The following is an 18392-nucleotide window of genomic DNA, read 5'->3' on the forward strand; positions in this document are numbered from 1 at the left end:
CATGTAAAAGATAATATTGATGATAGATTCATGAAGGTGCGTTATGTCATATTGCATACAAATATACATATGTATTAATTCAATATTCTAAGTGTTTCTAGACTTATTGGAAATAATATTGATCCGTATCGTATTTCTTAAGAGCACGTGGGTAGATACCGTAGCAAACGTTACGTCGCGCGACATTCGCGTCCACTCAACTTGATTGTGAAAATGCTGATATGTTCGTCCGAAGAAGAAAATCAATCCACTTTCGTCAAGCAGAATTTCTGTCCCACCTCGTGTGAATTCGGCGCACGCTTCGTTTCCTTTCCACCAAGAGGTGGCTCAACAAGTCGCACGGCTGCCAAGAAGTCATCGTCACGGCGATGTAAGTAGGAAAGTATAGGAAGCAAAGAAGAGATTGTAATCAGGATCACGTTCGCGTCTTTTATCTACTTGATTTTATGCGACGAAATCAATTTATTTCATAAAAATTGAGATTGATTTGCCAACTAATTCGCTAGAATGTTTTATAAGGCATGTTAGAGGCTTTTATCTGATATATTGGAGCAAAAGTTTGCAGCGCTATTTCATTTGTAATATGTCTACATGTTTTTAACAAAATTTAGAAATTATACTCGATAGAGCTAAAAAAGTTTTAGCTTTAAGAATTTATTTAATTATGGTACGATGATTTTTAACTTAATTATAAATAATCAAAGTAAAAATGCTCCCTTTATTTATGCTCCTTTTATTTTTCTGCGATAATTCACATTAGTAATAAAAAATCTTAAAAAACATTTTTAAAAAAACGGTTTCGTAGGGAAAACTAAGCTTTCACATTTGGAAAGACGAAAATTTTCGCAAGTTTTTTTTGGGATATGTGACAAGCCCGTAAAGTAAGAAGAATATTTTTCATTTTGTAGTTCCAGATCATAGTTTTCTATTATTAATGATCAAACTCACACAGAAACTCAAAAGATAGGGATAGATCATTTAAAAGCAGAGATTTTTTTAGTTCAAAAATCTTTTTTCACGTTTAAATTTTATACATTTTTAACGAAATTTCAACTGCTTGAATTTTAGTGCTATAAACTTTTGTTTTAACCCAATACAAATTTATTAATTTTAAATTTTCGCGAAGAAAAGAGTAAGGGACTATTTCATTTAAATACATTTGCAATGCCGATACTACGTTTTGATTCGTAATCAGTTCTTATATTTAATACAATCTTAAAATGTCATAAGCCAATCACAAAGCCATATCAGCATTTTAAGACGGTCTTAAAATAAAAACAGACTATAAATAGCAGTCTCACACATCGCATTATTTAACGATTTCTTAGTTTATTATTATTCAATTGATATGCCAAATTTATTTTAATACATGGATTTAACGTTAACTTTTTTATCACTTTCTTTACCAATTTTCAACGATGATTAATATACTCATCTTATCAATTATACATTTTTCGTTGACTCGTTATTAGTTTTTTTACTCTCAGTGAAAATCTTGTATGAAAAGAATCACAAATCTTTCGTAACAGTAATGCAATAATAAAACTCGTTCAATTGCTCCTTACATAACTTATGCATTAAATATTGAAATACATAGTCATCACTTCTTGATGATCACGTGACATCGAGGTCTGCGCACGTTTTCCAAATGAAACTGTGCACGTGAAAAGTTACTCACCCCCTACCAGCAGCAGCAGCAGCAGTAAAAATCGACGTGTCGTCCTCGTCATCATCCTCGTTGCTCTACATCAAACGATCCTGTCTCCTCGAGCAAAGATCTGACGACGTCGTTGTCACTCTTGCAAAGATCGACGACGGTCCCGCGTTCTTCTCGCAACTGTCACGTGGATCCCTCTTCCACTTGCGAATATTTCGCGATGTTTGCGCGAGAAGCTGAATAATTGGTCGTTATTCGATTCCACGCCGTGATCGTGACGAAATAAAATTACACGCGGATGATAAACGGACCAGTCGGATGGATGACGAAGGAGAAACAAATAGGGAAGCTGCGCGGGCGAAGTCTCGCCGTCGACTGGCGCGCTTCCGCGTATCCGACCCCTCTGATAACCGGCCGGCACCCTCTGCACTCTACCGCACACCCTTCCCCCCCTCCCTCCGTACCGCGTATCACGAACTCCCGCGGTCATCTTCCACTGTGCGCTAATTCGCGCTGCGACTCGCGCGCACTATTTTGTCGAAAGATAATAAATTTTCCAAGAACTTGACTAATTTTCTGTTTCTCTATGGACACACTTTTCGACGCTACCAAACGACCTGAAATGAGTGAATGGAATTGTTATCGATGAGAAGCTTTAATTTTTGTTATATATTTAACAAAAATTAAAGTTTTAAAAACGGGCAATTAATTAAGAGTCTAAGTACACGATAATTGGTGATTTTCAAACGACATATGTTTCACATCTTATATAATTATATAAAGATCGAATATTTCGCTTAGGCTTTTAATCGCCCGTTTTTTCAATTTAATTTTTGTTTAATACCTCAAGAGCTCAACTTTGATTACTTGTTATTTATAATTATATTTATCGAACTATCAAACAATTGCTGCGTTCGGCAGAAAAAAAACAACTTTGCAACTGTAAAATTCTTTAATATGATTGATTTTGCTCTTAGTTTCTCATTGAATTTAAATGTATAAACTAATCATATTAAAGAATTGTATAATTGCAAAGCTGCTTTTTCTGCTGAACGCAGCCAATGTTAAACACAACTTCTCTCGCTAATAATTTTTTTTAATTACTATCGTGTTACAATGAAAACGTTCAACAGAATGTTTATTTTACAACTGTTGGAAGTTTGTTCGCGTTTATTGGATTATATTTTTAAATCTAGAGGAAAATGATTCCATCTCAGCAGACAATCATAAAACGGTTGCAAAACTATTGTGTTCTGCTGAACGCAGCCATCATCTTACTAAATAGCAATATGAATATAATTTTTGAATGTCTGTTTAATATATTTTCATTCACATATTATATCATAGCAGATCGGATCGAAATAAATAAATAAATAAATATATATATATATATATATATATATATATATATATATATATTATAATAGTATGAAAGATTCTCAGATTATCTAAAGAATTTATTTCATTCAATGACTACAAGTGACATAAATATAAAAAAATACGCTTATTTCTGATAATAAAAAACGCAAAAATTATTATAAAATATTATTCCTTGATATACATTCATTGTATCAAGTACCTAATCGTAATTGATACATAAAAGATTAATACAGAATCCTCTTAAGCCTCTTAAATGAAAAACAAGAAATCATAAAGAATAATTGTAAAGAATAATAGCAAAGAAATTACACATTTGAGGACTATGTTTAATGAATATTTATACAAGAAATTAATTTTAGAAAAGAAGAAAGAATTGGAGATAAAAGTTATAAAAAAATTTTCTGGAATTCTAAGACAGCTAGTGTTATGAATTTAAATTTTTCTAATTTGGAGAATCAATTTACAATTTATCATAAAAATCTTTGAAGTTTTTATGAGCATTTTACTAATTATATTTTATCTTAATATTCTGTTTATTAAAATTAAAAATTTAAAAAAATTAATTGAAAATTAAATCTTGTCTTTTGCCTTTCTAAAGTTCTATTTTTGTTACTCGTTTGATAATAATTAGAAAAGTCATCGACTTTTATAATAATAAAAATTTGTGTCTCCTAACTTAGATAAAGATTGACATTCTATCTTTATAGAAATTCAATACTCGCCATTTCAATATTGGTTAATTAAGTACTGACAGGTAGTGATTAATTACTTATTTTGAATACTAAGAAGAACAGTATACCAGTATAATATTAGCAGTACTTTTAATATTCAAAATAAGCTAATTACTACCTTTCAACATGGACGTAGCCGAGGAGAGCAGCCTTTTAAATGAAAAACAAGAAATCATAAAGAATAATAGTTATAAAGAAATTACACATTTGAGGACTATGTTTAATGAATATTTATACAAGAAATTAATTTTAGAAAAGAAGAAAGAATTGGAGATAAAAGTTATAAAAAAAATTTTCTGGAATTCTAAGACAGCTAATGTTATGAATTTAAATTTTTCTACTAACTTCTTTGAAGAATCAATTTACAATTTTGAGAGAAAAATAAAATAAATTAAATAATATGTGATTTTTATGATTTTCATCTGCTAATAATTAATTAAAAATAATAATATAAAACAAAACAGGTCCATATTACTTAACTTCCTCCTTCCAAGTAAAATTAAAATCTTAATCTAAGCTAACTCTAATTTAATCCTCCTCTAAACAAAATCCTGGTTACATTCATACCTTCCAATGTTAAATTTCTTTAATAAATGTAAATTTCTTTAATAAGTGGCAAATCAATTCCGTATTCGTAATTATGTATTCGTAAAAAAATCATACCTGACTGCAATATTGTAACGCGCGTGAACTTGCTCAGTTGAAACAATCAGTTGAAACCTCTCGTCGTGAATCTCGGCAACTTCGCGCGGCACCGAAGCGATAGATATTCTTCATGCCGAATGAAAGATAGTCTACTCGAAAGATCGTCGTATTTTCGGCAAAAACGATGGTCAGATCGATATATATGCATATTTACATACTCGCGTACTCGTTTAACTCGCGATTATAACGGGCGATTACATGCAAATATGTAAATTCTGCAGGAATCTTATTCGAAAAGAAGAGCCATCCGCGCACCGTTACACGCTCGCCCGCCATATTTACTAACAGTGTTTTTCATTGGCAGAACTGGCGCGCACATTAAGTGACGCAGTACACATTAAAGCCGTTGTACACTACTCTGATCTGATGAGAATGTGAAAGTGAGATATCTCAATTAATAAAATGCCCCGTGTATATTTTATCAAATAGTATGATAAAATGTATTGAGAATTTGCGATTTAACTCGTTCCTATATGTTTATTAAACATACATCTTTATTCGATTTGTGTACAACAGCTTTAATGTGCACTGGTTCTGCCAATGAAAAACGTTATAACTGTGTGTCGGTATTTTTATGATACTCACATGATCCTCACTTACATTGCCGAGATGCATATGCTTCACACTAATATAACAAATGACATAATTACGAGAAATGACGGATACAAATAACAAAATTAATGAGATAAATGAACGATAATAAAGATAATAAATGATAAAAGTAATGAAAACGGAACCGTGAAAAACGACGGCGATTAAACTTGCGATATATTATCATGAGAATAGACATTTGCCCTTTTCAAAATGTTCAGATATTACCATCAGATTCTAACTTTCTATATGTATATTTGAAATTCTTTTATCGATAATATCTCGAATGTTGCAAAAACAAAAATAAAATTTGATGCTTTCAAATATAGTTAATTCTATTCTTATTTTTACAAGATTAAAGAGATTGCCAATAAAGGAATTTCAGAAGCGTAAAAAATTAGTGGAATCTTTTGACAAAAGTTTATTTATTTTAATTATTATATATTTATTTATATATTTATTTTACAAATTTTGAATTAAGACATCTTAAAACTATTTTTTTATCCGTTTAATTTAATCGACCGATTATTTTATTGAAACTGACAACAGCATTTATTGTTAAACAGAATTGACTAAACATAGTAGATATTTAAATAATCGAAAATGATGTAACCGGCCTTTAGGGTATAGGCATACTAATGGGCCACTTTGCTGGACAGTTTTTTTTTAATGTCACAAAGATTCATTTACCTGCACTATTTCATTCCACTGTCCTATTTATTTATAGAACATTTTTTAAATTTTTTTCTCCATATACAGCATTTAAAAACTTTCTTCTCCATGCACATGTATAATCCACATGTATAAAAAATTGAAAATAAATTTCAGCTGAGAAAAACATCAAAAGAATGTTGTATAAATATAGTAGAATGGTTGAACTAAATGGATTAAATGACATGCGCATGTCGACCCAAGCTCTTATTTATATCAAATATAATATTTCGTGAACACAAAACAGTATGGACAAATTTTGCGCTATACTTTTGTTGTCATTAGGTCCGATTGCACTAACATAATTGTGATTTTAAGCGAGATTTAAAACTTTCTCTCTCTTTCTCAGCTTTAAAAAGAGAAAGTGAGAGTTTTAAGCTTCATTTAAAGTCGAAATATCGTTAGTATAATATCGGACCTTAATGATAAATTTCGAAAGAGAGAAAAGGCGTCGATTATCCTAAAGATCTAAAATTGATAATATATGCAAATAATACAGAAATAAAACGGACTAGTCTTAGATTATATAATAATATAATTTAAAACTAATCTCCGCGAAATTAGGACTAGTATTCATATAACTCAATTCAACATTTTTTTGTGATCAGAATAAACAAAGTGTTTTCCGATAGATTTGTGTTTATTGAAACCGGATGCGGAATTGACCTAACTTATCAGGTTTCTGAAAAAATTGAAGTTAAATTGAGACAAAAATTGACGTTTTAGCTATATTTGGCCACTTTTTTTGTGGCTAAAGAAAATTTTTTTTTCAATTTCGTTTACGCCACTTTGAAGTATTATCTTTTACTTATAAAATAAATTTATATCTATTACAGTATGATTTTTTTTATATACATAATTAGCATATAATAAATCATTAAGTTGAATAGATAATATGATCATTACTATTTATAAATGTGTAAAATATAAGTACATAAATTATAATAGCGAGAAATAAATAATTTCACGGAATAGTTAGGATGCAAAAATGACTATACTGAAAAAAAAAATATAGTTAATTTTAATAAATATTTAGTTCAATACTGCCAACTAAACATTTACAGTAAATATTTGTTCAATATTGTTAAATCAAATTAACAATTCTTATATTAAATAAATATATCTTTATATTTAATAAATATTTAGTTCCTATCCAATAAAAAACATAATTATGTAGAATCTTTGACAGTATACATTGTAATATAATTGTTTCGTGATAAATATAAATTTATTTTATATTTAAAAGACTTTAAAGTAGTGTAAACGAAATTGAAAACAAATTTTAAACTTTAGCCGTAAAAAAAGGTAAATATGGCAAAAAGTGCCAATTTTGGCACATTTAATCTTAATTTTTTAGGAAATCTGATGTGTTAGGCCAATTCCGCGCCCGGATTTGTTTTCAGCGAACAAAAATCCACCGGAAAATACGTTTATTCACGTCCCAAAAAAAAATCCATTTTTCTATAACTGTGGCACATATTGATTTTTATATTTAAGACCGTTTTAAATATTGGGTTGTTCGGAAAGTTCATGCTGACTAACCTATATAATTTAATAAATGTATAATACTAAAATTTTAATTTTCTGCGTTTCAATTTTCCTTCAACATTCACGAACTTTCCGGACAATCCAATATTATAGCCCTAAGATGTATAATCGAATTACAGAATCGATCGCATTAGAGAGAGAGAAAGCATCTTAGATAAGATATTACTAATCGTAAGACAATCTTAAAGTAAGAACTATGAATACTAGTCTAAGTTATTAATCTGCTAAACTGGAAAACGTTAGTCTTGGCTTCATCTAAGATATATTAAACCGCAGAATTTGAAAGTTTCTTAACATGCAGCCGGTTTTACGAAGCGTTGTAGTATTTGCGTCCGCCTTCATTTATTAATTTACTGAGAGAAGTTATAAAATATTAGTCGCTCTCGTTATCTCAGAGTCATAACGTTTTTTTATGACGAAAATATAAAAGTGCATAAATAATATAAATATCAAAATATACGAATTTTGTTCTTCATCCAACAAAAATAAGAAAACAAAATAGAAAATAAGTATATAGCTATGAATAAACGCCGTATATACAGATCAAGCGAAAAATCTTTTTCTAAACCTTTTTTAAATATGTTTTAGTCTGGATTTGTAATAGGATTTGTAATAAAACTAACTTAGCTTTTCGGTCTAAGCTCTAAAGTTTTTTCCAGCAAAAAAATTTCCTGGCGCTGCATTAAGCCATAATCCTTAATTAAGCTTTAAGTAAACTAACCAGATCCGAACTACAAATTAGTTTATTAGACCTTACAATTATAGAGCAAATTAACGTTATAGTTCAAAGCTTACAGCAAAGGGCTTACTACTGCTATTAGAGCGAAGCTTACAAAACTTTCTATTTAACATCTATGATTAGATACTAAAGGCCATTTCAAACAACTTTGATTAACTAATCAATATTATCTTATTAATAAGTAATACGAAATTTAACTATCAAATTTATTTAATCAATTAATAGAATTATATTTAATACATCGAAAAAAGATTAAAAACAACAAACTGTTATATTATAAATATCGTTTTGTGAAGTAATTTTGTCAGTCGAGTAATTTTGTCAGTAATTTTCGTCGATTAAATCGTTGATTAAACATAATCGAAATTGAAATAATCCTTATATGAAACTTGCTTTGATTACTTTTAGATGAGTTGCGCGAGATAATGAACGTTTTGGCGGGCAATCGCACATAGTACGCTGAACATAGTTGCAAAAAACAGTCGGATGGCAACCAATCAACCTTCTCAGGAGAAGTTGATCGCACGTTTTATCGTATTCCCTACTGTTCCGTCGGTTTTCCGTGCGCGAATCGTATTCAAATCCACCAATGAGAATCGTCCGTAACGATTAAAGCAGCTGTTGGCGCTGATTGGCAATGTTGGCGCCGGGCGTACTGTTCCGTCTGTTCTTCGACGTACTTCACGAGTTGCGCAACAATAACGAGGTTTGGAGCATTGTGGCTTTTGGCGCCAACGGAGCAAACGACAACATATATTAACAATCCACGAAAAATAATAGCAAAAGTAAGTACGTGTATAAACACTAACGTTAAAAGCGCTCGCCGAAACGTGGGTGACAGTCATGATAAGCGTTTTATAACAACGTTCTCGAATCTAACCTGAAAATGTTGCAGTGCCACGAAAATCTACAAAACGGACGGCCGAAGACCCCGTGCAAGCGGACAAAGCGCCAAAGCAGATCAAAAAGAAGCAAGGTATTAGTTAGCAATTTTTTATTTTATTCCGAAAACATTTTTTCTCCCGTATTTAAATATCGTAACCCATGCAAATCTCTCGTTCCAAAAGAACATGTTTTGTAAGAAGAATGTAAAAGTATATTTTTCGGTCTTTTTTTCTATAGGAATTGAAAGTAAAGATATTTTCTAAAAATATTCGACAAATTAATATATTTGTGTGGCGTAAATTTAATTTCTATATATTTGTCTTGTACAGGATTTAGTGTAAAACCTGACTTACGATCGCTTTCAATTGGTGGTGTTATGCTTGTATTCGGACAAGGCGATTTTGGACAGCTTGGTCTAGGAGAAGATGTCACTGAAAAAATGCGTCCAGCAGCCATATCTGATTATCAAGACATTATAACTGTAGCTGCTGGCGCTATGCATAATGTATGTCTGAGAAACACAGGAGAAGTATTGACTTTTGGATGTAATGACGAAGGGGCGCTTGGACGAGACACTACCAAGGAAGGATCTGAGACAGTACCAGGCATAGTTGAATTACCTGGTAAAGCTATTCAGGTGACAGCAGGAGATTCACATACCGCTGCATTGTTAGATGATGGTCGAGTATTTGCTTGGGGCACATTTAGGGTATATCTTTTCCATTAATTAATTCTTATAATTATTTCTTTTTTTAGAAATTATTACTTTTTATATTACTATATTTTTATAAATATAATTTATAAGGATATACAAATTATATTATGGTTTTATAAATTATATAGAAATATGTAAATCATACTTTTACAAATTATTTTATTATAAATTATTATTTTTATAAATTAGTATTAATTAAAAGAAAATTTATGTATGATAAATTTATAAATAGGATACACATGGTTCTATGGGATTAACGTTAAAAGGAAATGAGCGATTCCCTATAGAAATATTACCTGATGTAAAAGTTGTCAAAATAGCATCAGGTAATGATCATTTAGTGTTACTTAGTGAAAATGGACGTGTATATACTTGTGGACGCGGTGAACAAGGACAACTAGGACGAGTAGCTGCACGTACAGCCAGTAGAAATACACGACAAGGAATAGGTCTGCTATTGACTCCAGGCGTAGTTGAATTTAAAATCAGAAAGAAATTATATTTTGACGATATATGGGCAGGAAATTTTTGCACTTTTGCTAAAGAACATGAAAAAGGAGATATATATGTATTTGGTTTAAATAATTTCCACCAAATTGGTAAGAGAAAGACAGACCAATAGGAAATAAAAGCTTTTAACGATCAAAGCTAAATCTTAAGTATTTCAATAATTCGATACTGCATATATCGTTATGAAAATTGCGCGCCGAATTAATTTTTCGGATTTTTTAAAATTCAATCCCTACAGAACGGTAGTAATATAATAATTTGATACTTACATGAATCTCGGAAGGCTAAAGCTATCTTAAAGGCTTTTATTTTCTATTAGTTGTGTATCACATATACGATCTAATAAATTTTTTTCTTTAAAAAAGAAAGATATTTTTTTAAATCATATATTTTCCACACACAATTTTAAATTGCATTTGTTGGAAAATATTTTAGGTTTGAAGGACAATGATATCCATTTTCATCCACAAATATCAAAAACCTTTAGCGGAAAAGTATGGAAACATATCAGTAGTGGAGAACACCATACCATAGCTTTGGATGATGCGGGACAAGTTTTTGTGATGGGTCGCAAAGAATACGGTCGCCTTGGTCTTGGACCCAATTGCTCAGACGCGGAAGAACTTACATTAGTTTCTGCTTTAAGTTCCACTAAATGTATTGACATAGGCGCGGGTAGTAGAGAATCTTTTGCCGTCACGGAATCTGGTAATATGAAGTGTTGATATAATATAAAATCAAGTATTCTTTAAAAAAATATATACAAGATTCATATATATAAGATTCTATTTTTATTATAATAGGTGATTTATATTCATGGGGTATGGGAACCAATGGAAATCTTGGAACAGGAGATGTAAAAGATGTCGAGGAACCAGTATTAGTTAAGGGAAAGCAATTAGAGGGAAAGACAGTGGTACGAGTTAGCGGTGGTGGCCAGCACACTTTGGCATTGGCAACAATTCGTCCAGTGAAAGATAAAACTGCTGGTTAATATTAAATATTATATTTCAAAATATTATGTATGTGATATGAATTTAGACAAGAACAAGAGAAAAGCCATTTATTCTTTACTACTTTATTTTTTAATAATAGCGATGTTATTTTGCTAAACAGGACTATAAGAAACCTTCCATTAAGTCTTCAATTTTGTTCAGAATCCATAACATTTAAATTTGTACATACTGTATCACATTGCCATAAATTCATTCATTGTTTTTACAATAATTAATATATTGTGTTCTTGTTGTATTGTTAGCATTAATACTTATTTTATATGTATATTGTCAGAACAAAAATTTTTCTACGTCACAAAAGTTTGTGTCTAAAAGTATACATGGAAAAAAATTACTTTAGATGGACAAAAGTTATATTTTGAATAATCAATAAAAGTTGTTAAATGTAAAATAGGAGTGATAGCCAAATTTTTCTGCTATTTAAATTTAATAAAAATTTAGGTAATGTATTATGCATTATTATTTGCAAATTGTGTTGTATGAAATTTTGAAGAATAAACTATTTGTAAATGTATTTATCTAAAACAATCTATACATCCCAAGGGTTTATGACACAAATAAATCTTATAAATATTTAAATATTTTATATTTTTTATATAAATAAATATTTCTTCAAAATAAATTTAAAGTGATTTATAAGTTTATACAAAATAGTTAATAATTTGTAAGTTTTTAATAAACTTATAAACTACTTCAGTAAAATTCAACAAGATTATAATAATTAATTATATATCATGGAAAGGATATGATGTATTTAAACATTTGATAAATTGGAAAATTAAAAATTTGTAACATATTGTAACATTTAGTTTATTCGCAATTTAAAACATTAAAGTACAGAATGATATACTACAATTTATCATTAATTTTAATTTAGGATACAAATCTTTGTATTATAATTGAAACATTAATTGAAAGATTAAAGACAACTTATAATAGATAATAAGTTCAAGATTTTATCAAATACAATTAATGATAATAGATTCAACTTGTTTTTGGTTGTTCCGCAATTTTTGCTTCTTGCATTGAAATTTGTGTAAGTTTCTTGCCTATACGTTCGTGAACGTCTAAATATTTAGCAATGCAACGATCTAGACATATTGATTCTCCTTTGCCTAGTTCAGCCTCGGTATATTTCGGTGCTATACACTTTCTGTGACATGCAGATGTCATGCGATTATACATGTCTGACATCATTTCTATTTCTAAATCCTGCACTAGCTTCATTTTATCCTCATCTAATTGCGGTAATGCTGCCATTTTTCCAACTTGATACTCTATAATTATGCTTTCTTTGCTTAAAAATTTTACTTCTTAATAAATTATTCTACAGTATTGACGTTGCGCAATCGTTGTCTAGCTTTCATAATCTCATATCTCTGAGCATTGATACTTCTCTTGGACAGCACAAATGAATAAAGTCCTAGAACAGTGGCTACAGACCTACAAAATATAAATTCATCATTCTATAATAAAGATCATATAAAAATGTTTTTTTTTTATAGACTAGCAAACGCAAAATCTGAAATCTTTGATCTATATAAATGTCAAAAATTATAAATGTTCGGAATTATTCTATTGACACGATAATCATAGTTCAATTTTTAGGTTAATGTTAACGTGATATGCAAAAATCAGACGTGAGAAACTTTTTTCAAGATACTATGTACACGTACCATCCAATTCCTATTTTCGCCCAAGTTGGCAAAGCCATGATTTATTTAATCGTAATGATATTCCATTTACAAGTTAAAAAATTTCATGTACCTGAACGTGTACACCACATGCGTCGCGCGATCATCGGCAATAATTTCTAACCTAACCTCTCTCAATATTTTGTGTGTGTCTCGAATTTTGAATCAACAGATTTCTAGAAGCAATACTTCAAAAATAATATAATACTTTAAGAATAATGTAGACAAATCTGTGGATTAAAAATTAGTCAGTTAACATTGTATTGTTTACACTCAATACATTTGCTTTTTTTTTCTTTTCAATGCCTAAATATATATTTATCTACCTCATTTTAAATGCAAAAACTTTTGAGATTTTTTCCCAATTTGTATGTATAAAAAATTTCATTAAAATTTTTAATGAAACTTATACATATAGGTTATTTTACACATAAATAGATTTTAATAAATAGAATTTAGAAAATATTAATTAATGCGGAAAGTTTTAAAGAAATGACTCGATTATTGATAAAGTGATTATTAACTTTTTTCGTAACATCTTAGAAACATTATATCTTAGAAACCATTCGAGGTTCAAGATATGTATAAAAAAATATCTAATACGAAAATTTTATAATAAAATTATTTCTATTTGTTTTTGTCAATAATATTTTTAAAAAATAATTTTTTAAATATGAATTTTGTAAAAATTATTTTTAAAAAATATTATTGACATAAATAAATAGGCAATTTTATTATGAAAAGATGCTAAATGCAAAAAGAGAGAGAAAGAAAGAGAGAAAAAAAAATCAGAATTAGATTTTCTCTTGTTAGATTTCATTCATAAGCAAATATTTCCTTAACTTACGACGAAATATGTCACAATAAGTATCTCAAAAATTACAAAGTTTTAAACAATCGTTCTTGTTTCATATTTATGAATTTTCAATTATTTAATCGCTTTCAAAAAATGCACTTTAAACATTTCTCTCAGATCTAGGAATCGATTCTGTATCTTCAAACGAGGTGAAAATTACAAAAGCGAGCAAATTTACTAGTTGACCAATATAGTGTTGATCAATGAAATAATCAATATTCTAGTAAATTCGCTCACTTTTATAATTTTCCTCGTTTCAAGATACAGAATCGATCCCGAGGATTCCAAAATTCAACTCTGTCAACTCGATATTTTATTTTATTCTTATTGATATTATATTAAATGTTGAATAAAGATAAAGGATACTCGGAGTTGACAGAGTCAAGTTTTGGAACGCACCCTTGATAGATTTCGATTTGTTGCTCTGTGTCGTCCGAGAACTGAATTCCCTGCATGGAGTTCTCTAGAGAGTTTCTCTAGAGAGTATTCGTCGTACATAACCTAATTGTGAATTATGTGATTTATGTGACTACGTGACGTTCAGGCGAGACGATTGCAACAGATTGCAGTTGCAGTGATAGCGTTGAAGCAAAGGTAAATTTTGCTATCGACGTATTATCTCGATAATATAACATCTCGAACATTTGTGAACAATACGCGTCAGATCTGTACATTCTTTTGAGACACGATTTTATTTTGTCTTTGCGAATTTTTGCGAAGTCTTCTTGCGAACTTTTATTGTGGCAATAACGAGATGCAGAGCAACGCATTGCTCGTTTACTCGTATTTTATGACGTTTTAAATCACAAAAATATTATTTGATTCCTAAAAAGATAAATATGGACTGAGAAGATAGGATATTTCATAAGAATTCTATACAAATTTCACAACAAGAGAACAATTAAAGAAGAGAAGATATATTAGTAGTACAAGACAACGTAACGTATGACATAAAAAAGATGCCTTTGCAACAGTGGATACACATACGACACAACATTGATATACCGTGGAAGACCTTCGTCAGAGAATCATCTAATATACAGGATAAATCTCCAGAGAGATGCGTTCATCAGTTGGCTTTCCAAGGTAACGAAGCAAAGGCTACTTATGAAGAAATTGTTCAACAAACTAGTTATAGTAATACTCCATCAGCAAGATTAAAGAATTTAAGGTTAAAAATCACTGGAAACCAAGACAATTCCAATACAAATCCAACTTCTATTGTACAATCAAAGAAGAGTACACTTTCTGATGATATTCTAGCAAAAGTCACAGTCAATACATTGTTAAAAGCAGTGGAGCAAAAAGATTTAAAGTTTTTGCAAAAATACATGACGACAGAAAATGTGAATTCGTCTGACGATTTTGGTTGGACCCCATTAATGTCCGCTGCTTATTGTGGTCATTTAGAGATTGTGCAATTTTTATTAAATCTTGGGGCTAACAAAAAAACTAGAGATAAGTCTGGTCTTACTGCAGCACAATTAGCTTTAAAAAAAAATTATTTGAATATTGTAGCGCTATTGAAGAAGTCTGACTCTATAAGCAGTATCAATCAGTTAACTGCAAATATTCCAAATACAAATAATACAAGTACTTTATCAGTAAGATCATTACCTATAGAATCATCAGTGGAACACAATAAAGACAATGTTATGAAAGATAAGACACAGTTGGAGCAGAACGCAGCGTTTTACTGTGAAATCTGTAAAACAACCTTTCAAGAAACAACTCCACAAAAACACGAAAGTTCAACTCTACACATCTTTAATACAAAACCGAAACTGAAATATACAATATATGGAATATCGAGGCAAAATAAAGGATATAGAATGCTTTTGAATACAGGATGGGATGAGGAAGCTGGTCTTGGTCCTTCTGGGAAAGGAATAAAATATCCTATCAAAACATGTTTAAAAATGGATCGCAAAGGATTGGGACAATTAATAGAAAATGAATATAAGATTACTCATTTTAAGTCAGGCGATACAACTGCCATTAACAGCAAAATGCCCAAGCAAAAACCTTTGAAGAAAAGGGACAGGGAAAGGCTACTTCACAGAGAGGCTAGGAAAGAAAGAGCTTTGCGTATAGCATTATCTTAAAATAAATATAAATAATTCTATTTTGAATATGATGTTATTTCAAGATTAAATGTAATGAAAATATAACTTTTACTGTTCTTATATATTTAAGACTTGTAAGTTAATCTTCAATCTTTTTTTTTTTATTATAAGATACTATTAATACTTCAATAAAAATATTTTTTACTTCTTTATATAATGTCAGTACAATTTTTGATCTCATGCTAATTATCAATAAAAATTTAAAATATACAAAAATAATAAAGTTTATTTCAAAATAATAAAAAATAATAATAAAGTTTACTTCAAAATAATAAAAAAATAATAAAGTTTAAAATGTAGCATGTGAATGAGAACCTTTCTATATAATATAAAAATATATAAATAAAAAAATGATACATTTATTAATTTGTTATAGATGGCGGACGAGCAGCACAAATTATTGGAACACTTAGAAAAAGTTGAAAATAAAGCTGGCGAAATTCTCACTGATCGAGAGGAAATAGTCGCTCTAGACAAGAGACGAAACGATGATCGTGTTGGAATGAGAGCACTTCAAAAACAGACGCATGAAAAAACTTGGATAACAGTAGGACCGTTGCTTTTAAAGATGTCGTCTAAAGCAGCTGAAGAATTACTTGTAAAAGGTAATTTTAAACAACAAGCAGAACAAGAAAGTTTATATTAGGTGTAATAAAAAGAAATCCATTATTTTTCAATTTCATGCAAAAATAATGGATTTCTTTTTACTACACCTAATATTCTGTAATTTTTATAATCTATATTGTTTTTACATTATATATTACATTACATATTACATTACATATTACATTACAGATCAGAGAGAATGTGATACTGCCATTAATAAACTAAGGAGCGATTTAAAGATAAAAGTAAATGAACTCCGTGATTTAGAATTGACTCCACCAGTACCTGGATTAATGTTAGAACCTATGTCTCATAAAGAAATGAATGCAATCGGGCAAATTCTCGGTCGAAGTGTCTGATATATATATGTAATAAAGTCTTGTTTAATTATATAATTAGAATTAGAATAAATGTATGAGCTTGAAATATTTAAGTTTTTAATTTTCATTACAAATTTTTGTATAAAATATAAAATAATTATCTCATTATATCTACAAAGTTATTATCTCTCTTACACATATATCTATTTCAAAACTAATAAAATCATACTTGTCACTTCAAAGAATATTTTTTTTAAGATTTTTTTCAATTTTGTTACACGTTCATATTAAGATCAATAATAATATTACAAATAATATAATTTTATAAAAAAATTACATAGTTACTTTAAAAAATATATATAAGCAAAATAGATAATTTTTAAAATGAGCAACTGTGTGTTTCTTTAAACCAAGTGATTCATCTCATTATTCTGTTTATAAAAGTATTAAAATACGATTATTAAAAAATTAAGTGTAATAATTTAACAGATACTTAATATTTCATGTCAATATACCAGAATAAATATAAAATACCTCATAAATTATTGGTTTTTTATCTGTTTGGTTTTTTGTCTCTCTAGTTTGTCTCTCTAGTTTTATTTTTTTATATGCAGAATAATTAGAGGAGTCATGTGTAAAAAAATAATATAGTTATTAAATTTCATTAATTTATTAATATAATTTCAAAAAATTTAGATAACCTTGGCCTGACCTTAAGGATATCTTTTCAAAGTGAACCAAAATCATTATCTTCTTTTTCTCTTGTAACTTAGTAATATTTATCTGAAATATTTTTGTCTTAAACTTAAGGATTTTAAGATAGTTTATTAGATGAATTAAAATGAACCACTCTGTATTTATTGTTACTAAGCTAAGAAACAATTTGAAGAAATAGGAAATAAATTCCATTTAAAATTGACCTGAATGAATATCAAAATATGTTTCGGAAAGTAATCAGGCAAATTCTAAGTTGAAGTATTTATTATCTAATAAAGTTTTTATTTTGTTCAGTAATATAATTAAATATATAAGCTTAAAGCATCTATATTTAATTACATAATTATTAAATATTTATATTTTTCATAACAGTGTTTTATTTTAAAATGCTCATTAGCATCAGTATCATTAAATTGCTTGTCAGTTTAATTTGTTACATTACGCATTCCAGCTTCAATTTAGGATTATGTTGCAAGACTGATAAAACGGTATATATGCACTTATTTCAAATATCAATTTTTAAAATAATTATGTATCATACTGTCTAAAAAATGATTATTACTCTTCCATCGATAATGTTAAAATTTTCAATCTACTAGATCTACTGGGTCTACTGGATCATTGAGATCTATAGATATTTTTTATTATTCCGAACTATATATATATATATATATACGTATATAAAAATTTGAAAAATTCTTCCATACTTGTGAAATCTTTAACAAATTTTTACCATAATAGAAAGATTGTATTTCATTTATTTTTTTATAAATTGAAATATACAACATCAATTAAAAAATTATAACTTTTATATAAATAAATGAAAAAAAATGTCATAATAATAACTCCTAAAATTAAAAAATATTTAAAAAAAACGCACAACAT

General features: G+C 28.9%; 4 protein-coding genes across 4 annotated transcripts; 3 read left to right on the forward strand and 1 right to left on the reverse strand.

Moving 5' to 3' along the window:
• The first annotated feature begins 213 nt into the window (after positions 1-213).
• LOC105618863 (regulator of chromosome condensation-like) lies at positions 214-11166 on the forward strand. Its single transcript, XM_012200397.1, has 6 exons — positions 214-370; positions 8958-9038; positions 9277-9656; positions 9895-10261; positions 10608-10880; positions 10976-11166. Exons 1-6 carry the CDS (start codon positions 214-216, stop codon positions 11164-11166), a joined length of 1449 nt encoding a protein of 482 aa, XP_012055787.1.
• A 1006-nt stretch (positions 11167-12172) lies between these two features.
• On the reverse strand, positions 12173-13078 carry LOC105618684 (mitochondrial import inner membrane translocase subunit Tim10). Its single transcript, XM_012200212.1, has 2 exons — positions 12956-13078; positions 12173-12631 (listed from the first exon to the last, which is right to left on the reverse strand). The coding sequence occupies exon 2, from the start codon at positions 12446-12448 to the stop codon at positions 12173-12175; it is 276 nt and encodes a 91-aa protein (XP_012055602.1). The 5' UTR covers positions 12449-12631; positions 12956-13078.
• Positions 13079-14697: 1619 nt separating this feature from the next.
• Positions 14698-15843, forward strand: LOC105618685 (G patch domain and ankyrin repeat-containing protein 1 homolog). Its single transcript, XM_012200213.1, has one exon. The coding sequence runs from the start codon at positions 14698-14700 to the stop codon at positions 15841-15843; it is 1146 nt and encodes a 381-aa protein (XP_012055603.1).
• Positions 15844-16240: 397 nt separating this feature from the next.
• Positions 16241-17035, forward strand: LOC105618687 (p53 and DNA damage-regulated protein 1). Its single transcript, XM_012200214.1, has 2 exons — positions 16241-16469; positions 16660-17035. Exons 1-2 carry the CDS (start codon positions 16241-16243, stop codon positions 16827-16829), a joined length of 399 nt encoding a protein of 132 aa, XP_012055604.1. The 3' UTR covers positions 16830-17035.
• Positions 17036-18392: the final 1357 nt, after the last annotated feature.

This window comes from Atta cephalotes (assembly GCF_000143395.1).
Source record: "Atta cephalotes unplaced genomic scaffold scaffold00018, whole genome shotgun sequence".
NCBI lineage: Eukaryota > Metazoa > Arthropoda > Insecta > Hymenoptera > Formicidae > Atta > Atta cephalotes.